This window comes from Pezoporus flaviventris, unplaced genomic scaffold, assembly GCF_033815535.1.
Source record: "Pezoporus flaviventris isolate CSIRO_AGI_PZ_B2104156 unplaced genomic scaffold, CSIRO_AGI_Pfla_v1 ptg000113l, whole genome shotgun sequence".
NCBI classification, from domain to species: Eukaryota; Metazoa; Chordata; class Aves; order Psittaciformes; family Psittacidae; genus Pezoporus; species Pezoporus flaviventris.
In genome coordinates, this window is record NW_026892661.1 from 1,556,058 (window position 1) to 1,583,613 (window position 27,556).

At 42.9% G+C, this 27,556-nt stretch overlaps 1 protein-coding gene across 2 annotated transcripts in view; it reads left to right on the plus strand.

The window, feature by feature from the left end:
• DRD2 (dopamine receptor D2) overlaps positions 1-23,285 on the plus strand; it is a 33,351-nt gene extending 10,066 nt beyond the window's left edge. Inside the window, exons 2-9 of one of the 2 annotated variants that reach the window (XR_009747620.1) lie at positions 11,840-12,152; positions 15,055-15,164; positions 15,662-15,798; positions 16,452-16,642; positions 17,481-17,567; positions 18,198-18,531; positions 19,097-20,196; positions 22,059-23,285. Coding sequence is in view for 1 of the 2 variants with exons in the window: in XM_061478032.1 (XP_061334016.1) it covers positions 11,871-12,152; positions 15,055-15,164; positions 15,662-15,798; positions 16,452-16,642; positions 17,481-17,567; positions 18,198-18,531; positions 19,097-19,290 (1,335 nt within the window). In the remaining variant the exon portion in view is untranslated. Of the gene's footprint in view, positions 1-11,839; positions 12,153-15,054; positions 15,165-15,661; positions 15,799-16,451; positions 16,643-17,480; positions 17,568-18,197; positions 18,532-19,096; positions 21,232-22,058 lie in introns of those variants that run through there. The other variant, XM_061478032.1, reaches the window with a different exon arrangement.
• Positions 23,286-27,556: the final 4,271 nt, after the last annotated feature.

Sequence of the window (27,556 nt, forward strand, 5' to 3'; positions counted from 1 at the left end):
CATTTGCTTTCTTGCCCTCTCCTGTTGCTCATTTTGTGGGTTTAGTTTGTAAACTTACAGGGCAAAAGAGCTGAGTCTTGTGCACTAAAGTCTCCTGTTTACTAATACCTTACAGCAGGCTGAAACTTCCACTGACAGTGTTAAAAGTCAACAAGTAAAACTTAACAAGAGTTGTGTGTGCACAGCAACCCCAGGGCCAAGACAGAGCTACAGAAACACAGGCGAAGGCCCTGGTTTTCGGCTGGCCTCACAACAGTGGCTCCACTCCACTGAAACCCTTGAAACAACAGCAGTGTTTCACTCATTCCTTGCCTTGAGATTTGCAGCATCCTCCCAGAGCCCCATCTGTGTTTAAAATTGGATGCAGTGCTCATGCATCAAAGGCCATGGTAGAATTTACACAGGCTACTAGTCCAAAGTAGCCCAAACATGAGCAGCTAGTCTGTGCTGGCCTCTTGTAAGAGGTAGCCAGTGTAGTAAGGAGTCCTGTAACCTGCTCCCACTTATAACAGCTCTCTCCTCTGACCAAGCAGACTTTTCTGCAATTTTGAAACCAAAATGACTCAAATAATTCCAAATATGGAACATCTCTTGAGCACCGAAACTCTGAATAACCTTTCCCCTAGCTAGGTAATTATCAGTGATGCTAACAACAAGTCATGTTTCATGGAGAGAAACTGGATGTCTTTTCAAGCTTCCTACCACCTATCAGATTAACAGGTCCTGCTCCTCCACTGAAGAATCAGAGCAAAGCCATGACCTGAGCAACTCTAGCAACAGGCTGGAGACTGAGAGACCAATCTTTTATTAAGCTGTGATCCACACGTGTGCTGTGGTTAGACTTTTGAATGAGCTTGCCTGAATTTTAATGAAGGCCTATGGGAAAAGATCAGTTTAGGGTCTTCTAGTAAACACAAACCAGACAGATAAAATCTTAAACCACTTCTCTAACATCTTAGTTTAGGACAAGGCAAAATATCCATGCATTCATCTGGAAAACAAATTGCACCACGCATGGTGGAAACAAAACACCATAGAGAGCATCTGAGGTCTTTGAAGAGGCACAACAAGATGGCCACCTTCTTCTTCCACTGTCAGATTTCACAAAACTGCTCTCAAGAAGCTTATTTGACACCAGCCAGGCATCAGGCAGATTAAAATACACCCCCAAATGCATAGACAACAACCTCTTCCCTCCCACAGTGTAAGCAGGTGAGCATCTTTCTTTAGGAAACCAGGATAAAAACACTGTAAATCACTTAGCTGGTGAAGGGTACCAGTAGCAACCGGAGCCACAGGGTGGTAGAAGGTTAAGGAGCTTCAACAAGTAAAAGTAAGTAAGAATGAACACTCCCTTTCTTACTGAAAATCCTGTTCTCAAACACTGGCAGGATAAAGGTCAGTTTCTCTTCCTCCCCTCTGTCTCCATGAAAGGCACATCAGGGCACAGCTGTGAAGCAAGCTGAGCGTGGGGTGCTGAGAGCGCAGATGCTGGATTGCTATAGCAGGAGCAAAAAGGAGGGCTTGATTCTCATGATCCCAATGAGGGATTTGACAGGGAGTGAGGTAGGGGCGACTTCGACACGGATAGAGTTATCTAATCACATATGACACTGCTTGTCACATTGCATCTTTCAATTGCTCAGCCAAAAAAGCTGGGAGAAAAGATGCCAGGGTCCTTGTTAGTCTGCTTTCCTGTTGTATGTTCAAAGGGGGTGGCTGTCTTCAGGTGCCCCCGGGGGAAGAGGGGTGTGAGGAGTCACTGCATCATCATCACAGATGGACATGTCTGTGAGTTTCCCCAGCTTCTGATATATGAATGACACCAGGAAATAGGTCCTATTGGGGATACCAATGTAACGCTCTGTAAGCTCACACTGTGTAAAATTGACACTTTTTATTTTACTTTTTGTTATATAATTTAATTTTGTTTCATTTTGCTCCCTGGCACTCTTAGGTGAGTTTTATATGAAACATTGCATGATGCGCTCTCTCACATATCTGCTTGAAATCCAAATACAGATCCTAACCCTGCTACACAGCCTAAGGGCCAAATTCTTTTGAAATCATGGCAAAACTTCAATTGGGAAGAAAATGATGCCTAGGAGCAATAATTCTCCCAAGAACGTGAGCTTTTTGTATCACAAGTAACAGCAAAATAGATCTGCTGCATAGCAAATTTCTGCCTCCATGGGTGGAATAAACTGAACAAAAAGGGGACACAATGATGCAACAGCATTAGAATAGAAACACAGACTGGAGGGGATATACATACTGCACATGTAAAAGGTAATGAACTGTTCTCCATATCTGGAAGACATTCCAGAGGTTTAGATCAACAAGTTCAGACAAGTGCTTGTCATGAAATGGCCATGGTGCAGAGCAGCAGCCGCAGGACTCTCCAGGTTCTTTCCAGCACTAGGGTCAGGATAACAGACACTGATTTACAAATGATGATGATCCTGCCCAATTCCTCTATGGCTGAATGTCCACTCTGTGGGAGGAGATGTGAAAGGATAGGCCCAGAACTAGAGACATGTTCTTCTTCTACTCATATTTTGCTTGCAAAGATGGCAGAGGTGGGTGTTGGAAGTCAGGATTTAAGCTGAACAATGGAGCTGATTTAGGTCAGGGATTAAATGATTAATGATCATTAGGATTTGAAATTTGAGAAGCACTGGCTGATCTGTATGGGAGGAATACCCAGCTCCTGCTCGCCTCCCCTCTGCTGATCGTAGCCTGTATGTGTATTCACTCACCATGAGGGACAGGACAATAATTTAACTAATGTTTTCTTCAAGTTTCAAGTACAGGCGAGTGGCACTTAGAGCAAGGAGTCACATGAATGTTGTGCTGATTGACACATCTTCATCAAATCTTCTACAAAGAATCTATTATAAGGGATTTCATGGCAAATATTAGTCATAGATGGTTTGGGGCAAACACCTACAAAATCTAAGAAAATGGAAGGGAGAGGAAGGGGTAAAGGAAGGCAAAAAAGAACTCTCCTTTCCTCTGGAATTCACTTCTTTTGGGAAACATTTTTGCAAGCAAGCTTAGTGATAGGAGTGGCAATGAAAAGAGCAGATGTTAAATGAATGTTAGATGACATAAGTAGAAGGCAAACATTTGATCTCCTCAATCTGAATTATTATTATTTACTTTTAATAAAGTATGACTGAAGGACTCAGAGATAAAATATCCTGGTGCTAGGTACTGCAGAATCACAGGAAGCCTGGCTGGAGGGGGAAAAAAGGTTTATTCAGCTAAGGAATTAGCACAATCTAATTCTGCAATCTAATGAAGTTATACCCTTCAAATGCTCATCACCAAAACGTACAGTGAACGTGAAAGAGAGAAATCAAAATAATTTTAAAATTGTCAAATTAATTCAATAATTTTTAAAAATCCTTAAACATTTGCCACAATTTAACCAGCACTTTAAAGTAAATGTTTTGTTCAGATTTCAGATGCTTCTGTACATAACTGCTCGGGATGGGGAGTGGAGAGATTCAACCTTGTCAATTCCTCAAAAACAACGCAATCAGCTCTGCTACTGATGAAGGGCTATTTACAGACACTGGGGATGATCTCTAACATGTAACACATTATAAAAGAATATGGATCACCAGTATCATAAGGCTGGGGATTTATTAGATTAGTCAGAGGCTCAGATCTAGTCAGAGATATATGGCATTAGGATACATATAAAAGAAGTAAGGAAAAGGGCTTTTGTACAGAACAATATTAGCTCTATGGTATTGCAATACTTAATCAGAAGCTCTGCTTTTCTAGTCAGAAGATCTGTCTCTGACAGTGGTCACCTCTGAGAACACCGGAGTGAAGCAGTATGCAATACCTATGCCATTAATCCACAATCTTACCTGCAGCTGCTACAGGTTTCATTAAAACCTGCAGTGCAAGATCAGATTGTTTCCTCAATCTGTTTTCAAATGAGCCCAATGTAAGACTTTGGAATGGGTCTTTGTCCTCAATAAATGAATTCTTCTTAAAATCAAGAGCTGTGTGGTATTTCTGGTTGAATGTCCAAAACTGAAGGCACGTACAGTGTGAAATGATTGTTAAACAATCTTTTTCTGCCCATCCTTTCCACCAAGCTGAGAACTGTGCAAGTGGGCTGCGTTTGGCATAGCTCCAGCTTGCAAAAGTCTTAATCTGCCAAATGCTGTGAAGATAAAAGCTTGCCCTGTGCCCACATATACTTAAAGAGCAATAGGAATCAGCGGCTCCACATCAGCAGCCCGGCAGCTGGAGTCAGATCTCTCTTCTGAATTACAGGTGGATAGAAGGAGTGATGGGGTTTCTGGAGGGAGATTATTGCCAGAGGACACTATTTATCCCTGTGTCCTGTCTGGAAGTAAAACCAGTGATTTGTGATGTAAACTGCCCTTCTGTGTTTGAGATGACTGTGCATTTGTCAAGTCTCCTTTGAGGAGAGCTGGCAGTGAGACCACATGCTTTAGTGGCTGCTGTGATGGTTTATAAAAGCCCATGCTACGAGTTTTGGAAACCTAACCCTAGGGAGAAATTTCAAAACATATTCACAAAATGTATTCTGAAATAGGGTTTGAGTGTGATTTAACTAAAATTCTGGCAGTTATTTTCTCCTCCCCCCCCCCCCCCCCATTTTGACATGAAATACATTAATGGGTTTGAAATCGGTATAGATCCTAAAAAGCTTATTTATGAAACAAACCCCCACCGCTACAACTTTTCCTTGCAGAAGTTATTAGCTTTGATAGCTTCACATATTGGAATGAGAAAATGTTAAAACTGGAAAATTCCAAGTAATTTTCCTATGACAAAACCTTATGACAAGCTGTAGGTCTTGAATAAAGAGAAGGTCTTTTTAAAAATGGAATCTGCTTTTTATTAGGAGAAAGACATGCTAAAGCAAGTTAAATGTGTATTTCTCCACCTCTAGGGAAGATATCACTGAAATCTTCCCTTCCATTAGGACTTGCAAAAAACCTTGACAAGCCTTTAATTAAGGGTGAGATTTTCAAAGGACGTGAAAGGAGGAGGCAGTCAATTCCCAGTGTAATTCAGCCATGGAACATCCTTCTCCAAATTGTCCAGACAAATGTGTGCGCTGCTTTTCAATAGGGAGGGCGGTAACATACTGTTCCCTTTCTGCCACTTCTGCATATCCTCTAGCAGTCCTGGGAAATGTTTTGCTTCATCAGCACTGTACCCAGGGATAATGGACAAGTGCTTTGGGAAAAAGACAAACTGCTTCCCTCTCCCCCCTGCAATGCGATTTCAAACTCAGACGAAAATCCATGGCATCATAGGGAAAGAGGGATGATTAATGCACTAATATCAGAAATGGAGAACTGAGAAATCAGGTGACTTATTTATGTCAAAAGCATCAGAGCATCTGCATTAAAGTCAGGTCTTGGCTTTGCAGTTCTTGAGTTACAAGGCTATTGCAATAATAGTGTCCTGTCACTTGCTCCCAAAAGAAGTAAACTCTCTCTGTGTTCCAAGGAAAGATGCTTAGGCTGCTGTGGTTCTCTTCACCCTCTGTCCCTGTGCTGTTGTTAGAAAGGTGGTGATTCACATTACAGAATTAGAGCTCTGAACAATGCAATTATTGAGAAGTAAAGTGCTGTGAATAGAAAATATTGTGGCATCAGCAAGAATGGTTAGTCAGTGACTCAAAGGCCTATGTGGCAGGAGTGTATTATATACAAACCCCCCATGCTAATAGGGGTATGCACTTCTGAGCATTACAGGAGGAAGTGCTTAGATTAGGTGCTTTATAACACACTCCAGGGGGACATATGCACACTTTCTAGTAGGAAGATCTAATTAGATATTATGCAAGACCAAGTGAAAAGCAGCAATGTTTCTGAATCAGAAGTAAGCAATAACTGTGGTTAAAATGCCTTGCACTTGTATTTAGAATAACAAAGGATCTGAAGAACAGGGAGCAATATAGGAAGACAAGAGAGGACAAAGCTTTCCAAGAGACTTTAAAAAGGAGAGGATGCAAAGAACTGTTGATAGATACCAAGGCTGCACAGTGCTGAAGTTAGAATTCACACCCCCCCCCCCCCCCCCCCCAATCCCAGCCTTGTCAGGATGTTTGTCTCTAGGTACAGAGGTACAAGCCTACTGCTTGTGTAATCTACTTACTGCTGGAGACATACCTACCACTAAGAAAAGGCAAGAAATGTAGAAAGTTCTATGATTCTATGAAAGTTAAGTTTGCCCAGCCCTGTCTTCTGAGTAGATACAGTAAGTGCTGAAAACTGCTCCAAATATATTTATTGCCAGGACCTCATCAGTCTTGACTGTCAAATCCCTGCTGTACTTGCGTGTACTACGCAGTGCCTGGGGGAGTCAGGTTTATTTAAAGCCGTGAGTACTTTGCTTCTTGAGTTCAGCGTACTGGCTGATCCTGGAGTGTCAGATGCCAAGGTGCCCAGGACCTTTCATCAGCATTAGCAGGGGCAGTGAGTACCATTTTTCTCAGGTCAAAACAGGGTTTAGGAGATTTTCCAAAATCCTCCACCTTCCCAATGTCTGCAGTGAACTGTCTCCAGTGTAGAACTGGATGGGAAGAGGTTCTTACTTACTGCTAGCTGTCACACACGTTCCTTGATCTCCTGTTGAACCATGACCAGGAATTCACAGCACAGATTATCAATTCTGGACAAAAGACAGAGAAACTATGCCAGAAGCTGCTTGTCTTTGCACAGTTCTCCCGAACAGGGAAATGAAGCAGCTCCTCAAGCACACTTTCCCCTTCTCTTTTTCTTCCACCATGTCCCTACTCCAAAAAAACATGTTATTCCCCTTGATTAGAATGCCTCAATCACATTCTCAGTGGAGCCTGGTAAACAGCATTAAGAAGCATCTTCAGGACAGAAAAGATGTCAGCTTGACAGCTTTCCTGTGGCCCATTGATTCCAGAATTTCAGAGGAAAATGACAATATTCAGGGAGGCACTGTACTGTGCAGATTTCCCTTGGACATTGATTTCTGTGAAACAGAAACACCTTTAGAGCAAATCTGTCTCTAAACACCTTTCTCACAGTCCTAGGCAAGACTTTCTGTAACCTGATGGGTACATCTGGGTAGCAGCAATTAGAAGGAAACAGGCAATCTGGCAAGAACTGCGTGCAAGAAATACCTTGGGAAAGGGAGGAGGAGACTGTTCTGAGGCTGCTGTGGAAACATCTCTTATCAGGATACTGTAGCTGATGGCTTTTGCTGTTGTTTTCCTGTTAGGTTTACATAGAGTTCAGTCACTGAGGTGTTCTGGCAACCAGGAGTGCCAAGCCGAGCAGTGTGACTGTGTCTAGGTCCATGGCAAACCTTGTCCCCTGAAAGCATGCTGAACCAGCAACCTCCCCACATCACATCAGTGCTGCTAGCTGCCTGCATTCCACACTGCATGCTGCCTGCCCAGGGGAGGTGCGACTCAGCCGCTGCTCAGGCATCATCCCTCAGCTCCTGCTCCTACCTGTACCATCCTGCTCCAGGCTGAACTCCAAACTTCATCTTAAATACATTATGCCTGGGACAAAACCTTAGGGAAATTCACTTTGCTTTATGGAAAAGAAAAGGCTGACTGCATGTTTTGGCAGCCAAACCCAGATGAGCTCCAAAGGCCGCCAATCTTTACCATACAGAAAACGGATGCTGCAATGACATGCATCACAGCATCTGCTAGATGCTGATGCTAGCTCAGGTCAGTCCTGTGACTGTTTTATGCCTGAGGGTGTTTGCAAGCACAGGAAAAACAAAAAAGAGTGTTACTTTTGCTATTTCTGAGAGGAAAAATAGACATTTGCTCTGATTCAAGCCATCTCTGATCTTGCAAAGAACTAAGAAAATCAGAGGGCACACCCAGGATGCTATTCAAACAAAGGCAAGCTGTAGGTATGAGTTTCTGCTGGAATCTTTTACCCCTCTGTTTCCCAGTGAACGGTCTGGTACATCTATCTCTGTATGATAGAGCAAACTCGACTTCCTTGCTTAATACACATTTCATCTTCTAGATCTTGCCAGAAAGACGAACAGTTTTGTTGCTGCCAGTTGTGAACTGCCCTGGTTTCAGCTGGGATATAGTTGGTTTTCTTCATAGTAGCTGGTACTGTGTTATGTTTTGAATTTCATATGAGAATAATGCTGATAACACGCCAATGTTTCAGGTGTAGCTAAGCAGTGCTTACCCTGATCAAAGACTTTTCAGTTTCTCATAATCTGCCAGTGAGGAGGGGAACAAGAAGCCAGAAGGGAGCAGAGACCTGACCCAAACTAGCCAAAGGGATATTCCATACCAGAGGACATTATGCTGAGTATAGAAACTAGAGGGAATCACCTGGAAGGGGCCAACTGCTGAGCATCAGTCAGAGGGTGGTGAGCAACTGTATGGCTGCGTGGTGCTTAGCTCCTGGCTGGATTTTAATGACATGAACATTACACATTTGCCAGGGTGATGTCATGCTTGTTTACCACAAAAGTAATTACATGATCAATTGTGAGGAGCCAAGGAGAAATACCAGCATTGCAAACAAAGGTATCTTCAGCTTGCTTTCTGAGAAGAACAGGGAGTTGACTACAATGGAGAGAGAACAACTCTGGATCTGCATTCACAGCCTCTAGCCTGGTTCCCTTTTCCCTGTCCCTTCCAGCAGCCAAACAGCAGATTTCCTCCAGTTGCTGAAAGACATCTGGAAGCATGGGAACTTCCTGAGAGAGGCTGTTTTCCTCTGGATGCCAAAATGCTTCCCAGCTAGGCCATGCTTGAACCAGGACACTCAAGTTGGTGAATGTAAAGGGGATTAGCACAGACCTGGCTGTACACATGATCCTATAGAAGGGGAAAGCAGTAGAGATGCTCTGTGCAATGCAGTCATGCTGCTGCACTGCTGGCATCAAACAAAAGGCTGCAACCTTGCTGCTCTGGCCTGTCCTTGACCTCCCGGTAAATCCATATCTGGATTAGCTCAGCCATACTAAAAATCCGTGCAGACTCTGTATGGGAATTAATGCGGCTTTACTGCAGTTAATTCACAATGCAGTTTGTTCCATTTCAGGTCTCTACCCACATCTGCACCCAAAGTCTCAGCTGAAACTGAGACTGTGTTTTGCCTCTGGCAATAGTGTACAGGGATAGTGAAACTCAGCAAGGTCCCACAAGGACAGTGCATAGCAAGGTGCCATTTCTACTCTGCATTTATGATCCTTTCCCTCTGCCTCCATATGAAAATGCAGGTGCCTGGACAAACACAATAAAAAGCATTCTCTCTTCTAGTCAGCTTTTTAAAGTGCTTCTTTCTTCTCTACTGAGAAACTGTCAACAGTAAAGAAAAAGTGCTCTTTAAAGCAGTACTGAAAGACTCACAGGACACCCTAATGGCCACCATAATGTCTCCAAATGATGCCAGTTCTGTACCTAGAGAAATTAAGATTATTTTTAGGACTGAAAACTCAAACTCTCCTAAGTTAGGAATTAACCCAGTTCTCTGTGTAATTGTAATTTTGTACTGTATGTACCAGATAGAGCCTTTAATTGCAATTATCACAAATTACACTGTGTTTTAGTTTCCCTATCTCATGCAAAATATTTGGTTTGTGTCTTATAACAAGAAGCTATGTAATAATAAATGCCTGACAGATGGACAGATCCTTGGGTAACATGGTTTAGTGGGAGGTGTCCTTGCCCAAGGCAGGGGGGTTGGAACTAGGTGATCTTAAGGTCCTTTCCAACCCTAACTATTCTATGATTCTGTGAGCCTTATATGGTTCCTCCAACTCTCCACTGAGTTGCAATGGCCTGTAAAACAATCAGGGCTAGAACTACTGTGTACATAACTCACCCTTGTCTCTGGCCTTTTCTCCAGCGAAACACAATTGTGAACCACAGTCAGAGCTCAGAAGGAGCCAGAACAGGACCAAGCGGGTGATCCTGCACATATTAAATCATTCTATTCCTTTTGTGCTTCTAAGATACTTCTCCACGTTCCTGCTTTTTTTTTTTTTCCCCCATCCTGCATTTTATGCATGTTTCTGCCTTCTCCAAGAGAGTTTTGCATTGTCAAAAGGTAACAGGAGAAAAGAAAAAACCCTGCTGCATTTAGCATTGATTTTCCCCCTTCACTCTGAGTCACACAAGCTAACATTTAATTAATTTCTGACACTTTGACAGGTTCTAAGAAGACATTTGTAGAGCTATCAAGTGCCGCTGATAGCACTGTCAGACAGACACTTTTTGAATTATCAGCTATTAAGGACCCATATGCAACAAATTTCCAAGGATTATTATACAAATTGTTCTTTGAATGAGAAAAGCACACAAAAGCTCAGTGAAACATAAAGAAACCATTGTTCCCGGGTGAATTTGATATTTGCAAATGTTTTGCTATTTTGATCACTTACATGGTTTCATAAATTGATTTCACTTTGTCTTTTTATTAAGAAAATTGGATGGTTTGTCTGAGAACATGGCCGGATTTTCAAATCACAGTGGACTTCATGGAGGTACAGCTTGAGAAACAGGGAATATTTGATTTTAGGAAGCGCTGAGCAGTGAACGAGGTACCTTCTAGATCTCTCAGACCAGAAACCCCCAAACCAAAATAGCCAAAATCTCCAGTTGCTTTTAAACTGCTCTTGCCTTTACTCTTTAATCATACTCTCTGACACGTCACCCTTTCTTGAGGTAGTGACTACCTCAGGCCCAGATCCTGGTACTTTGCTTTGAAGCACACAAGCAAACCTGGCAAGGGGCTGAAAACGATCCCTGTGAATAAATGCCATTCCAGAGACCCTCTGCAGCTCTGTTTTGACAAATGGAACAGAGCTGTATTTTACCTTGCTCAATGGCACAGCTATGGCTTGAAGTTAGAATATGTCTGCTTCTGCCCTATGCTGGAGCCGTGTTATTATGCTAATACTGCTGCACTTGCTTGTCCTTGGAGCATCTGCCAGGAGTGTTCCTGGTGAGCTCAGAGACCCTGTTAGCTCATACAGTGAAATTCAGCTCAATGCTCCTCTTCCTTAGCTAGCAGAAAGCCAAGGAAGGCCTCTAGGTGACAGCCACCTAATTGTGTGCCAAAAATGGCTCCGTTAAGGAAGCAGATCACAGAGGCAGCCCTGGGAGACAGAAAAACTCCAAAAGAGGCACTTGCAATAGTCTTTTCCATGCCTGGACAAAACACACACAAACCCCAAAATAGGTTCTAGGGAACTCTGAAGCAAAACTTTATAAGTTACCTTTGACAGAGTGCGCAGCACATGGGCACTGGCCAGGGAAGAAACAATGGATTGCCATCACGCCACAGATTTCCAATGAGACCTGTCCTCCCAGTGCCAGGAGTTGCAGAGGCTGGGTTGTGGGATGACACATACCCACCATTTCCTCTTTGCACCACAACCTCACTGGGGGAATGGCAGAAGGCAAGCACAGTCCATCCCTAACTTCAAAACTGATGCTCTCAGGTTTTGTCATCATCACAATCCTGTTCATAGGTATTTTTATTTATTTATTTCCCTGCTGGAGGGAAAAAATAAGGAAAAGCAAAGGGAAAAACACCCCCAAACCAACAAGCAAACCACATAACCTAAAGCCCCATGAAGCACATGAAAAGTACACAAGGTGGGTACTCCTTGAACTGTGTACTCCTAACATAGAGCGGTTAGTGGTTAGGGAATGTCAAGGAGCTGACACAAAAATCTCAGGCACTCTGTTGGCTGTAACACAGAGCAACCTATATCCACGAGTGAGGTAGCACATGTGCAATGGTTTTGTTCTTATTTTACATGTTGGCCTTTGACTGTCTTTTCAATATCCTTGTGTCAGGGTGGAGCTGGAACTTGGCACTTTTACCTCCATGGATCCTCTAAACCTCTCTTGGTACAACGGTGACTTCGGTGACAGGAACTGGAGCAAGCCACTCAACGAGTCCATTGTAGACCACAAGCCTCAGTATAACTACTATGCCATGCTGCTCACTCTCCTCATCTTTGTCATTGTTTTTGGCAATGTGCTGGTGTGCATGGCTGTGTCCAGGGAAAAATCTCTTCAGACCACCACTAATTACCTGATCGTGAGTTTGGCAGTGGCAGATCTCTTGGTAGCAACTCTGGTCATGCCCTGGGTGGTCTATCTGGAGGTAGGTGACTCAGTTCTCTTTTTCAGTACTGAATGTTTCTGGCGAATGGGTAGAGAGGGAAATGCAGCAGCCTGGACATCAGCTGTTTCAAGACCTCCTGAATTTCCCCAAACAAAAGTGTGTTGCATTTCCCAGCAGTTGGTCAGATTTTTCCAGGAAACACACATGATAGCAGATGTCAGGCTAACTTGAAAATATGCTGATGCTCAGAGGGCTTAATTACAAACCCATTGCATTGAAAATCTGGCATTTTAATAAAGGGTCAACAGCAAAAAGACCCAGTTTTGTTTTCAAAACTACAGAGACAAACTGTTCATCCCCAAATGTAAGAATGAATCTGCAACAACATTATGGGAGTCACACTAACCAACTGCATCAGTAGTAATCAAAACCCTATTTCTGAAGGACTGCAGTGGTAAGAAAAGCAGGCAATTATAGAAGTAGGATGTAAATCCAGAGCTTTTATGTCACAATATATGAGAGGAACAGAGCCACAAGTGAGCTACTTTTCACATTGCAGACGTTAGCACATCGGTTCGGTACAAAATATCTCTATGCTGCTGCATGCAGAGCCCTGTTTGAGTGGCACTGTGGTTTGTGAAAGCCAAATGCTCCCAAGACTGCCACCTGTTTACTCGATGGCAAATTACTCTTACAACAGTAAATAGCCTGAAAGAATGAAATGCATCTCTAGAGGAAAGAATAAGAGAAGATACACAGCTCCTCTCACTTGGCTCACTTCTCTGGGATGCCCATGTGCCTCAGCCAGCTAAGATCTGGCATGCTGGTGACAATTACAACCAAGAGAGAAAGAACAGTGGTGAGAAAGCGTAAGACTGAAACTCTGCTGAGTTTACAATTCATTTTCTGGCACTTTATGATAGAAAATGATAAAACAGAGAGGAAAACAGGGGAAGAAGCCATAATCAATCAGCCCATTAAGTATTAATGCAAAGCAAAACGAGCCCACTGACATGACATAGGCTGTCAGGAAACCACAGTACTAATTATCACTCTAGTTAATTACTATTTTCATGGCACTTTAAAAATGTAAAGCATCACGCACCTGCTAAGGCTTTTTTATATGACCACAGGCTAGTGTGATTGTAATCAAGCTTCTGGGCCTAGTTAAGCTCTTCTGTTATATTCCTCTTTCGTGACAACCCATTTTAAGCAGAGTCCTATGCTGTGAGAAACTCTTGCTCTCTTAGGCCCAGCTATGAGAGTCTCTCAGACACTTACTTTAATGTGGAAAAATAAAGCACAAATGGTGTAAGACATTTTCCCTTTTCTGGGCTCATGTGTATATGGAGTTGGTCAGGAACCTCAATTTCCTTCATCTACCAATTAGGCCAATCAGGCCTCTACATCTCAGCAATACTTTTTCATTCTTTCCCTTTTCTTAATGTACATTTGCCCTTTCTGCTCTTATCCACATTCTGCTAAACCTACTGTCAGTTTGAAGCAACAAAACCCACGACAAATGCTTGCCGACAGAGAAGCAGCCATTAGACTGACGTGTGTTAGGCACACTGTGGTCCCTCTCTGGGTCTACAGTCTGAAATCAGAACTGGCCAGATCCTTTGTTCTTTTTATGTTCTTTATTCATTTTATTAATGCCTTTATCTCACAAGCTTGGACAAAAACAAATGTCAAAAGGAAATCCTTTTAAAAAGCAGCCTCAATGCAAACAAATCTTCTACCTCCAAACTTCTGAGATTTCTCCTATGTAAATGGAAGCACTAAAGTGCTGCAGTTTACAGCATCTCCCATAAACTCAGAATCATGCATTCAGGAAACTGGTTTTACAGAGGCTTATATCCAGCTGGAAACCTTTGCCTTTGGGCAAATTCCCATCGAAGTTACTGATGTAACTGTCTCTTAACTGCTTTTTTAATCACCAAGTATTCATCTGTCACTCAGGCTTCAATGCAGTCATTCTTCCTTCTTTATGCTGCCTATGGTTATGTATATCAGAGCAGAAATAACTGAAGAATAGCTATCTTATTCAATCTATTTTCAAATGCAATAGGACTCTATTTTTATTAGAGGGAAATATACTTTTTTCATCACATGTCAAATACAGCAGTCCTAATAATTGCTATTAAACTTAACTGGCAAAGTTCAGTTTCAATAGCGAGATAAGTGAAGAGAAAAAGGCTACTGGTAACTGGAAGTGTTATCATTAGTTCTTTGTCTTTACCCCAACGAGTAGTGCGTCTCTCTGAACTACATTCATCTTGTTCACACAAAAAAAAAAATCTACCCTGATTTTTTAAAGTAAGAAATGAAGGAAAGGTCCTGGCCTTTGCTAGGTAGAACTCCAAAAAAGTGCCTAATAAAAAGCTGTAAGTTCAATCACAGGTGCTCAGGATATACAATTAATGTATTTCCTTTTTCATACTTCCTTGCAATGCTTCAGAGACCCGTTTAGACTATTACATAGATCATACTGGTTTTTGAGGAGACTTGCACTCCCCTATGTCATTGAAGTATGAGCCCAGGTTTGTGTCTGCTGTTCAGGCTGCCCAACACAATACAGGGTAACAGGATGGAATTAGGAAAGACAAAATCACACCAGCTCTTAGGGCAACACTCAAAAGAATGGTTTGGATGGAGCGAAGTACTTCCTTTGTGGCCGTGCCATCATCTGAAGCCTTTAGACTAGACAGGACAAAGTCCTTGAAGTCACTTGATGGCACACAATCCTACTTGAAACAGCATGTGATTGATTGCATGTGACCTGATTCCAGCTGGAACCGCTTTAGCCAGGATTTTGATCCCTCTTGAAGCAGTGGAACTCTAGCTACCAATAAGTGTAGGTAGCTTTGTGCAAAATTCTCCCTTTAGACCTTCTCAATAGCATGAATTCTTTTACTGACCCTATTTTCTCTTTTGGCAGGTCGTTGGTGAGTGGAGGTTTAGTCGGATCCACTGTGATATCTTTGTAACCCTTGACGTTATGATGTGTACTGCCAGTATCCTCAACCTCTGTGCCATCAGCATAGACAGGTGAGGGCTGCTTAGCAGCAAGTTGTGTCAAATCCACAGTAACAAGTCACGGCCACCTTTATATACTCTAATTTTAACCGTGACTCAGAGACTTGAAAATGACAAGAGGTTGTGCAGCTGGTATCTTCTGAAGATTAACTTGGAGGACCTATATGAGGTTTGAGCAGGGTTTCCGTCAGAAGCAGATACAGAAACACTGGTCTTGGGAGTGTAAAAGTAATTGTGTGTATACATCCCCATTAGTTCAGCTCTTTTGTCCTTTCAAACATGAGTGGGAAGGCAGTAGCTCAGAGTGGAGGGAAAACCCTATGCTAAGCTGACCCCGGACTCATGCCTTCCAAAACAGGGAACGCAGATATCTTGGAGACTTGTGAAACATGCCCTATACTCTCTTTTTGGTCCAGGCTTTCAGACACAGCAACAAGGTGTCATTTCCCACAGAGTCTGTCAGCACTGGCAGAATAACAATGAACTGGGTTTGTCTCTTCACCTTGCAGGTACACAGCAGTAGCAATGCCAATGCTGTACAACACCCGCTACAGCTCTAAGCGCAGGGTCACAGCCATGATTGCTGTGGTCTGGGTGCTTTCGTTTGCCATCTCCTGCCCACTCCTCTTTGGCCTCAATAACACAGGTGAGTGTTACGCCACTTGCAGCTGGCTATTGGCACCTTCCTGGCTTTTACTGGGACCCCAGGTAGTCTTCTGTAAGTCAGGAATAAGCATGAAGTTTTAGGTGTATCAGGGTGCACCCATCCCTGTTTCAGGTGTCCTCTCCCCATGTCATTCCAGCTGTTTGTCAGCTGCTTCTGGATCTGTTTCATCCCATTGCTGTTCCAGACGCATCAGAACTGAGGTTATGTAAATGTTTACACAGCACTTGCCAATGTTATATTAACATTCGTCCACTACAAAAACCAAAATCCCTCTTATATTAAAACACATTAAAAGGAAATTTGTGGGATAACTAGCTTCACTGAGACAGGAGAGAAAAGAACTGGCTGTTCAGCCATCAGTTTGTTAGGAAAACTGGATTGTATACAGCATGGGATTTGTAGGCTTTTAATTATAATGCAAGCAATAGCCAGGGACTTCGGGCTGTACGTGACTCCCAAGGGGAGTCTGCTGTTTTGGTACCACTTCCATCTGACATGGTAGCTCCCCCTAGAATCTGAACCCCTCATGCTCTTAGTATCTCTGTGCCTTATGAAAGAGGGAGAGAAGGGGGTGAAGACAGTGCTAGCTCCTAGCAGCAGGGACAACAAGCCTGATACTTTTTGTCTTCCAGATGAGAATGAGTGCATCATTGCCAACCCTACCTTTGTCGTGTATTCCTCTATCGTCTCCTTCTACGTTCCCTTCATTGTCACCCTGCTGGTGTATGTGCAGATCTACATAGTCCTTCAGAAGCGCAGGAAACGTGTCACCACCAAGCTCAGCAGCCGTGGCCTGGACTCAGACACACAAGCCCCGCTGAAGGTAACTAGACCTCTGCCTTGCTCTCAGCAGTCTCTGTGCATTCCCCTTCCTGCTCCACTTCATTCCCCAAAGCACTTCCTCCTTTTCTCAAATGACACTGGCTGGACTAGATGAAATACTGGATCACGAAGGTGAATGCTGTGTCCTGTGCCATTTGGGAGTCCAAGTTGCACTCTCTGGATTATCAGGCTGATGCTTCACAGGCTTCCCTGGAGCTCAGGGGCTGTTTCAGCAGCAGATCTGCATGAGGAGTTGCTTCATTAACCCTTTCCTTTGGCTCTGCTGAATTTGGGTTGGGTACCTGAGACTACAGGCTATCTTATTTTCTAAGTCAGTCTTGCTCTTGTGACAAATAACTTAATTGGAAATTGTTTGCATGGCTGGGGTGCTGGTAATGATCTCTCTACAGTGAAAACAGCCTCTCAGAGCAGGAGATATGTGTACAAGTGGAGTCCAGCTGAGCATGTTAAGTGTGAGACTGCTTGTCAAAACATTACTCTCTCAACACATGCCACAGAGGAATGTATATTCCCAGAGGCACTACCTTCAAACTGCATTGCCTCAGAGACCAGTACTATGTCAAGCAAAAGAGGGAGTGAAACAGGAATAGAGCAAAACAAACAGATCTCTGTGGTTTCTTTCCTCTGGTGAGAATCACAAGGGGTAGTTGCCTCTATTACTGCTTCTTCAGAGCAGTTTTGCACCATTCTTAGCACCTTGGCCACACTAACTTCTGCTTCATGCCCTGTGTTTGTATTTTCCACCTGCCTCCCTTACCAGCTCCCCTTCCCAATTACTCTGTGCTTGTGTAACCTCTGAGCTGGTGCTTGCCCCTTAGGACAAATGCACTCATCCAGAAGACGTCAAGCTCTGCACAGTTATTGTGAAGTCCAATGGGAGTTTCCAAGTTAATAAGCGCAAAGTGGTGAGTGTTAAAGAGAAGTGGTAGCTTTTCAGAGCATTTAGCTTCCCCCTTCTCTCCTATCAGGATGCAAAATGAATTTCTGTGAGGTGGGAGAAAAACAAACTAAGACCAAAGGTTACCATTCAATCTCAAAATTTAAATACTCTTCCCATTCCTTAGAGTGAAGCAGGGGGTTTAAGATCACAGAACTCAGAAAGCCAGACTAAGCTCACCTAAAGATCAGCTGTAAAAGCCATGACATTTGAACATTTTGTGTCTATGATTTTCTTCTCCTCTGTTATTTATTTTAAGCCTCGGACTGCACTGGCTTGGTTGGGTTTTCCTTGTTGATTTCAGTTTTGTTTATATTATGAAGACCTAAATAAAATCCATGGGGAGTGGAAACAGTGTCTCTCCCATTTCTTAACCTCTTTGTGCAATAAAGGAGAGTCCTTCACTGCAGTTGTACCCAAATTTATTATTTCTTGTGAACACTTTACAGCCCTTTCTCCAAGCATCTACCAAAAACATAGGGAGAAGAGGGATTGATTGCTCTGCAGCATCATCCAGCTTCACTCTGTAAGGAGTGTTCATTGCTTCTCTCTGTATATTTATGTGTCTTTATGTTGTGGACATTTGATTCTTGTCCAGGAGGTGGAGAGTCACATAGAAGAGATGGAAATGGTGTCCAGTACCAGTCCCCCTGAGAAAACCACCATCAAACCTGCAGCACCAAGTAACCACCAGTTGGTTGTGCCAATGGCTTCTAACCGGGGGACAAACTCAACCCTGCAGGCAGCCTTGGACAGCCCTGGGAAACTAGAGAAGAATGGACATGCCAAAGAAACACCCCACACAGCCAAGGCCTTTGAGGCCCAGTCTCTGCCCAATGGCAAGACGAGAAACTTTCTCAAGGCTCTGAGCAGGAGGAAACTGTCACAACAGAAGGAAAAGAGAGCCACTAAGATGCTAGCCATTGTACTTGGTGAGAGAGCACACTGGCTTCCTCTTGTGTTTCTGCAGAAAACCAACAGCTACCAAGGATTAGGGTAGCCAGCCTGAGTGTCCAATGTAGACTGTCTTGTCCAGGCCTCCACAGAAATAACTTCACTTGAAACATTAGAAGACATGTAGGCAAGAGGCTGCCAACAGGAAGGCTTTCTCCTTTCCAGCTAGAAACAGGTCACAGTGCTGTAAAAATGGCTCAGAAAAGCTGTCCATCTGTGGGGTATTTGGACTGCTAAAAGACAGCTGGGTGCAGGGGCGAGAGAACTCGTGGGCTTTCTAGAACACAAAAGGCAGCATAGTTCCTCAGCAAGAAACTGGTACTTCTGAAGGTCAGATTTTTTGTTGTTAACTGGTCTAATCTCATCAGCAAACAAGTTCTCTGGTACTCAGAATATAGTGTGTGATGTTTAACAGACAAATAGAAGGCTTATTCCCCAGGGAAATATTTTTCATTCATACCCAAAAGACCCTTATTGTTCTCGTAGTCTCTAAATTTGTCCAGCTTTCAGAAATCAAAATCTGTCTCTTTCCTTTCCCCCCAGGTGTTTTCATCATCTGCTGGCTCCCATTCTTCATCACTCACATCCTGAACATGCACTGCGATTGCAACATCCCCCCAGCAATGTACAGCGTCTTTACGTGGCTTGGATATGTCAACAGTGCTGTCAACCCAATTATTTACACCACCTTCAACATTGAATTTCGTAAGGCTTTCCTGAAGATCCTCCACTGTTAAAAGTAAAAACAGCAACCACATTTTCCAGAATGAGAAAAAATAACCCCGATGCCATTCATGCACACAAATGGGCAGCCATGGAGAGGTCTCGAGCTCTTGTATTTGGCGTGAGGCCTGCAGTGTTACAACAGTGCCATGCCCATGCACCTTCTGGTGCAGATGCAACGAGGACCTTCGCGTGGGAGGTTCTGTCATTCCTCATGGTGACCTTTGGACTCTGGGACACCAATCCCAAGGGCACTTTTCAGAGCTACCCTCACACTGTGTTTGAAGCGGAAGCAAAAATCAAGACACACTCACTTGATTCTTGCCTGTGGTCATCTAACCTTGAGTGCATTAAACACAGACAGGCGCAGAGCCACGTGTTGTTAGCGGTAGGTCACTGCTGCTACCGGTTTGCGTGTTATGTCATTGATACAATTCTCACCAAAGACAAGACCATCTTTTCTGCTTTGCAATAGGAGCCAGGCAGAGCTTGCGGACAATCTGTGCAATAGCTTTGCCTTCACCTTGAGCTGGCTTACCCAGTATTAAACTGCTGAAGCCTTGAGAAAAATCTTTAAGACGTCCCTTTAAGTGGGCTAAGAAGGTACTGCCAACTACAGAACCAACTCCTGCAACAATGTGGGAGTACAAGCAACAGGCAAAAGGAAGAAGGGGAGCATAGGTCTCATGTGGGACCACTGCACCAGTGTAAATATGAATAAACAGGATGAATTGAACAGAAGCCTAAGCCAAAAAAACAGACGGAGTGAACTAAAGAAGTGATACCTTGTGTTGCACGGTATACATTCAGATCGAGCAGGACACCAACTACCATCTATCATCAGCCAGCCCAGCAGCAATTTCTGCCCACCAGCATCTCATCTCCACTCTCATACAAGAAGTTACAAAACTAGGTGAGGAGTGTTAGTGTGGTGAATGTAGAAACAGGAAGACAGTGTGCCATGCGTGGCATCTGCAGCCATGTCTGCCGTGTGAACTTGAACAAGTCAGCTAAATTAGGTCCAGTTCTTCTCACCTAACTTTGGGGTGCCATGAAGCCAAGGACCACTTCAGATAAGATTTGCCTATGTCTCTCAATAGAGAGAGTACAGAATAACATTGTGCCTAAATTAATTTAAATTAACAGTAAGCGAGATTAAACTGTGTGTTTTGGAAAAAGCCAGAATAAAACCCCAAAAGAGTCCCTAGCTGGACCTGCTCCTGTTCTAAGCTGAACTGTGGAAAGGTCTGGATGTTTCCAGCATCCCTTACCCTCTAATAGCTACCTTTCATGGATTAAAACTATTGAAAACCCATAACAGCCTAATTTCACCACACTCTGGCGTTACCAAATCCACACTGTACGTATTAATTGTACTCAGTTCACAATATATTTTGTAATAATATCTCTGTAAATAAAATATAGTAAGATTAATAAAATGACATGGAAATAGGCCTGGCTAAAAATTAATGTTGGATCTAGAGAACTAGATGATTACAAAAGCCATATGCAGAGGAAGGTTCCCAAGTTCTAGTTACCTGCTGTTTTCTAAAGATGTTAAAACACAATCTGGAGAGCAATATCCCTTTTCTTTCTATGCAGTTTGTGAAATACTCGCATCGTTTCTGCTTCAGGATAGATGAAGACTTCTGCCAGTAGGGGCTCTTTTATTCCCCAGTTTTCCTATATTGCTAACAAAGCCTTTACCTATGGGATGGACTGTGCTGGTAAATGTGTTCCATCTGTATGTTAAGAGATTATGTCAAGCAGCAACAGCTAAAAGTTGTAATGCTTTTAGCCATTTTGTGGAACTGGAACAGGATTCCCACCTTGATCCAAAGCTTTCCATTCTAAACCTTGTATTCCTGGAATAGGCTGATGACCAGTGTTTCCAGTATTTAGCCCATGGACTTTTACAGGATTTGAACATGGTTCTTTAAAGCCTGTTCACAGCTATAAATGTGATCCTACAGATGCCTAAATGCATCCCAGCTTAGTGAAGGATTTTAGGTTATACCCTCAGCAGAAAGAGGTCCTATGTATTAACTAGATAGGAGAGTACATGCTTATCAGAGCAACATCTCTTTGACACACATGAACCAGGTGTTACATGATGCCGCAAGAACAAAACATGAGAACATATAAGATGGGGCTAGGCACTCTTCTGTCTTGGCATTGCAATGCACAGCCAGGGAACCCTTGTACTTTGTATGCTAATAGGATTATGGGCAAGGAAAAAACACCCCACTTCTTGCAGAAGCACAGGAAACTTTCCAATCCTTTTTTAATTACAAAATTGGAAACACTGACTCAAGAGATCTCAGGCGTAAGCTATCTGCTCTTTTCTTTTCCTCCCCAGTTTTAACTAAGCAAGTTTGCTCAGTGATAGGAATCAACTCAGGCTGGTATTACGTGAAAGACACAAAAATAACATAAAGACAGTGGGGTTTTAGTGGAAAAATAGTAACAAGCTATTGCTCAATTTTCTAATGTATTTACAAAGGCAAAACAGAAAGGTGCCATTGGAATTTTCAAGTTAACCTTATCAAAATAGAAAATAATATGCATATAAGAAAGAAAGCTTTAAAGCATTTGCAAGTTGCCATAGGTGTATTTGCCCTGTATTAAACCTGGTGTGAGCCCTCAAAAGAAATGGAATCTAAACAGTGTCTTAACTTTGTCCCATGATTTTATTTTGTGTTCAGTGTTAACCCAGGACAAAATCCTCATCTTCAATACTGTGGACCTTGTTCGAACATTTTCTTTCTGAATCTAGATGCAGAGTTTATAACTCAACTCACCTGAACTACTGGACTCACTGATGAAAGACTCTTCCACAATGTCATGGAGGAAAAAGCTGCTGAAAAAGGGCCTAAGTCCTTCATATGCTTGCTAACTTGGACAAAAAAAAAGCCCAGCGCCATTTCCTAGAGATTAAGGATTTGTTGGGAGAAGTTACCTGCAGCCCATCCTTCATTCCAATGACATTTTAAGCCACTCATTCCTAACATTCCAGGCTCAAAGGTAGCTTGTGGAAGATACCCACTGCCCTTGGAAAGGCAGTAATGCCTTTCTGTTCATCTCATCTGCAGCAGGTTTTCCTTTCCTATTATACATCTGCACTTAAAGACAACAAACTATAGCACCTTCCATCCATGAATCAAGCCTTCACAACTCTTTCTGAGAGAAGACAGAAATATATCACCCTCTGGCTTTACAAAAAATAAACTAATGCCAAGAGCAACGACAGTCTTTGCAATCTGTTTGTCCAGCACCTGGTGCAATGACAACCAGCCCATAGCTGTGATGGATAGTGTTCGTTGCAGTCAGTCGCATCATGCAGGACTCTGAGGCCTCTGGCCCACAGATCTGCGTCTGGCAAACACAGTCCTCACTGTTACTTCCAGTCTGGAAAAAAACACTGCTTTCCCAAGGACTTCAGATGGAGGGACATGCTGATGATGGTAAGGGTACTGATATGTTTTTTACATCACATTAGTGAGAAGATTTCATTTCTTCATTCCTGAAGAAAAACTTAGGACCCTTGCTGTAGTCCCTATTTTGTGATTCATTATTTGTAATTGAAGCTTTAGTTCTGCTTATTGAGTCTTCCTGTTCCTGCTTTTCTTCCCTGAGATTCACAGCTTCCTGAAGCCTGTGTGGCTCTCTGCACCCCTGAACAGGTTTTAATTAAGAAGCTAGTGAATTCTGCCTGCACTGTATTTGGCGCTTGCCGGCTTGCTCCCACTACAGTCATGATACTGTTTATCTTCCTGATTGAAGAGTAAACTAATTACAGTAGGTCTAACTAGCTTATTAAATCCTGCTGAAATGAAAAGGAAAACAGGAAAAAAAGCCACTACCTCTGTGGTGAAAATCTCCAGTGAAAACATGACTCCCTGAAGAGTCAAGAATGTGTAATACCCATCACAAGTACATGTGACACCAACAACTGTCTTCATGCAGCACTGTAATTAAATAGAGACTTGCACAAGCTACCCTGATGTTATATGCTTATTTTGTTCTTTTTCACCACGAGCAGCAACTTAGCTGTAAGGGGCCAGACTCCAGGGACCTACACTTACGCATCATACAAACACATAACAGAAAAAGATGGCCTTCAGGGGAAGTCTTGTATTTTTTCTGACGTGCTTTTCACATTAGTTGCATTTCTATTTTTCTCCCTTGTGTCAGTTCATCCTTGAGAATTCTGGCTTCTGTCTAGACTGAAGCTTGGAGAATCCGACATGGGAAAAAAGGATGCAGAAAGGCACAGACAGAAGAGAAAATGGTCCTAAATTTCTCCATCTCTCTTCTCTTCTAGACAAAACCAGACTGGGGAGGATTTGGAGGAGGAAGGGATGAAAACCAGCTAAGTACCTAGACAAGAGCAGTCATGCTGGTACTTCTGGCATCACAGCAGCTGCCTGTATTTACTATTTGGCACTACTCATTCACATCTGGTGCATAGCAGTACAGGTTTGAGATGGGGATATAAAGCCACTGCTCTCACAGGGACACTGTTTGTCTTCCTGAGCTGTAGAAGTTGAGGGAAACAACTATAAATGAGTCAAATATAAGCACCAATCTGTAAGAGTTTTGTTGGCAACAATAGACAATTGCATGGAATCTATGAACTCACAATCTCCCTGCATGGAAAAATAATAGAAGCTGTCAGACCAGTGTAGCACTGCAGACAATTTGTATTGTAAGTACAGTATTTTACCACTGTGTTTTATACAGAAGTTAATACGCCCAAAAAACATAATTATCGACTTGACTTGGTTAAGCACATCTAGCATCAGAATTCACATCACTGCGAGTATTTCAGCTGTCTGCATCTGTCACTTGGGCTTGTATACAAGGTTTTGGTGAAGATGCTGCATAGGGCTGGCAGTGCAGCTGAGCCCTTTGTAGTAGGTTATGCCAAGGTCAAGTAACTAGTCATGTGGGAGGTTTTTCTCCCTTCTGCATTTTGCAGAGGAAGCTTCGTTATTTCCTTTAGGAATATTTACTTTCATGTTGTTCTTACTGTTACACTGTTTCATCAAGATAAATGCTGAAACGTTTGGTAGTTATACAAAAGTAGATGCATGTGAACCTCAGCCAGGCTTAGTGAGCACAACAGTAAAACCTCAGCTTAGGCTGCAACACAATTGGGGTTCATGGATAGCTCTCTCCAAGACTAATCCCTCCTCCTGCTAGGATATAAAACTGTGTATCTATAAGAACTAAAAAGCTGAAATATCTGTTTAAGGGCATTTTGGATCGTTGGCATGAGCCAAAGGTCTGCTTAGTTTTGAGCCAACACAGAACAGAAAGATGATGCCTGCCCTGACATCTTCAGTTTATACAGTAACCAGAATATCCAAAGCTACTGAATTCAAGTGATGTTTAGTTCTCCTTGATGTGTGATCCATCTCAATGTCTGATGGAAAATTAGGTGCTCAAGCAACCCTAGCACAACAGAATAAATGACATTGCAAGCTGAAACAATGGGACACACACCATCTTGGTCTTAGTGTGCCTAGCCACACCCTGTCAGGATAAAAGGCCAGCTCCTATGAGGCTCTCCCTTACAGCAAAAGTGCTTTTGAGTCTGTGGATTACAAAACAACCGCAGCAACCACTGCCAGCAAGCACTGGCATGGTTCTTGGATGGTTCACACCATCCAAGAGAAGTAAACTAGAACTGATCTGTCCATGTCCTGGGGCATTTGAGTAAGTCCTGTAGTTTCAGTTTAGGTCTGACAGATAAATGAGTTATGCTTTCTTCTGCACTTCTAGAGAAAAAAAAGAGAAAACCAGTTGCACTTGTTGAATTAATTCACTCTTTTTAATCAAAGCTTCTTTTAGTAATTAGAACTGCTCCCCCCACTCCTGTTTTCTGACAATACCAGACTGTCTGCTTCATAAATAGCTTTTGACTCATAAATAACAATTTTCTTCACCAAATAAAGAGTGATGATGGTGGACTAAATATATTAGTGTGTGATGAATGATTAGCAGACCTAGAAATGCATTCAAAGAGACTTAAACAAAGCAAATCGCAGGTCCTTTGAAGGAGGAAAAATGTTCTGTATTCCCAAGCTGCCATGCTGGGCCCATAAAAAAAAAAAAAAGTGGGATAATGAAAACAAGTGAGCACATTTAACCAAGCTTAGCTTTGCTTCCCTGCTGCATGCAATCAACTGTATCCATAGCTTTGATGAGACTGTAAAGATTACATCACTTAAATCTCAGCTGCAGGATTTTTTGCCAGACTTACTGAAGGAAAGCAAGCAAACAGCACAGAGATTTTGTGCTTGCTCTACATTAGAAGCCATCACTCCTGTTTATAACCAAACCATTACAGAGATATTAATACATAGCTAGGGGAGTTTGTAGCATGTAATAGGAATACAACTTGTACACTAGCAGCAAATTTTCCAAAGTAAAGCAAAACAGAAGCTACAAATACACAGAAAGCTGATTAAAATACGCTCTATAGGATGATTGTGGAATTCAGCTGCTATCACTTCACTGGAGAGCCTCCTCAACATAGAGTAGAGGAGGTAAATCAGCCTCTCAGGCCTACTGCCCTGTCTCAGACACCAGAGATTCATCAGCTCTGTGAGAAGCTCAAGAGGGCCATGGTCTGCATGCCTCCTGCCTAACCCAGAATCAGTGCTGTGAAACTATGACCTTTCAGCAACATGCTGGTTTCCTGCTCCAGCAAGCCTTGTGCTCCCTCACGAGCCTTCTGCTCCCTGCATCACTTCACACAAACTCCATTTCAGCAGCATCTTCCTTGCTTTAGCTTCTCAGATTCCTTTAGCCCCTTTTGGGCCAGTGTCATGTACCTAGCTCACCCAGAGGCTGGGGACAGATGCTGCACCACCTTTTTGCCTGATGCCTGTCCTGCAGTGAGAGGTGGGACAGGGAATCTCTTCAGATATGAGAGATTCCTGACCACGGCGAGTCCTGCTGCTCTTGAAAATGAGCAGGTCACAGGTTCCGAGTGAGCAGAGCACAAGAACCACATAAACCTCTCCCTGTGATCTCAGTAGAGCCAAAGGATCCAGACACTGTCCAGATCCTTTTTCCTGCAGGACATACTGCTTGTAACAGTCAGCAGCAGAAGACTTAATCCAGGCACGGTCAGGGCCTGAGTCTTCACCAGCAGACACCATCTTTCTGAACCTGGCACACACAGATGTCCTGTCCAACCTGAAATGCTGCGCTGTTTCCTCCTGCTCATAAACAGAGCAGGCTTCAGCATCACTAGAACAGAATCGGAGGCTGCTATTGTCTGCTTTTAATAGTGACTACTGCACGTGGTGAAGACAAGTGTCCTCACAGGCATCTCTGCTTCCTATCTGTATTTATCTATGACTTAACCGCTACATAAACCCCTTTCAGTTGTGTGCAGGCCAGATGTAAAGGGCTGCAAACCTCACTTGGGAGAAAATCAGGTCACAGCGTCATGGTTTGCAAGTCCATCAAACACTTCATAATAACCATTGTTAATATTTCTTTAACAATGTAGCCATGAAGCTGGTTTTCTTTGCAGACCACAGGAAAAAGCACGAAAACCAAAAACTAACATCAGCAAGAAAGCTAATCTTGTTTCCAAATAACAACAGCAACACAGAAAAATCTCTGTGCTGATCTTGTGACTTCACAGAGCTCTGTCAAACCATAAGCTGGAAAATGAACAAGGCTGCAGAGGAAAACCCAGGAGCTGAAAACGTGATGGAATGAGGCAGGTTACGAGTATGTTTGTGTGAACAATTGGGCAGTCAATGCTAGTCTAAACAAATATGTGTGTACTTCTCTTTCCGAATACCTGCCTCCCTTTGGGACAGCTTTAGTCATAAATAAAAGTGATTTTGATCAAGCATAATTCTCCTAGTGTGCTAGAATAAGCCAGCAAAATCGCAGAGCAGCTGCTGTGGTTTCTTTAGAGAGATTTGCAGTGTAATGGCATGAGTATGTCTTCTCTCACACCAGGGGACAGCCTACGCTTGGCCTGAAGCTGTCATTTATATGGTGCGGTGCTCTGGCTAGTAGGTTAAAAACATACTTATGTGCCCATATCTGGCCTGGCTTAAATCCAATGCATGAGATGATTCAGTGGTACATGGAGTTGGTATCAAAGAGCTGAGCTACTGCTTCTACCTCCCTATGGGCCGTGGGCCAGTTTCCCTAGACAGAATAGCACAGATAATGATACAGAATTAAAGGGTTTGACCCAAAACAAAACTGGCGAGTTTGGAATCTAAATCTAATGAGTAGGCT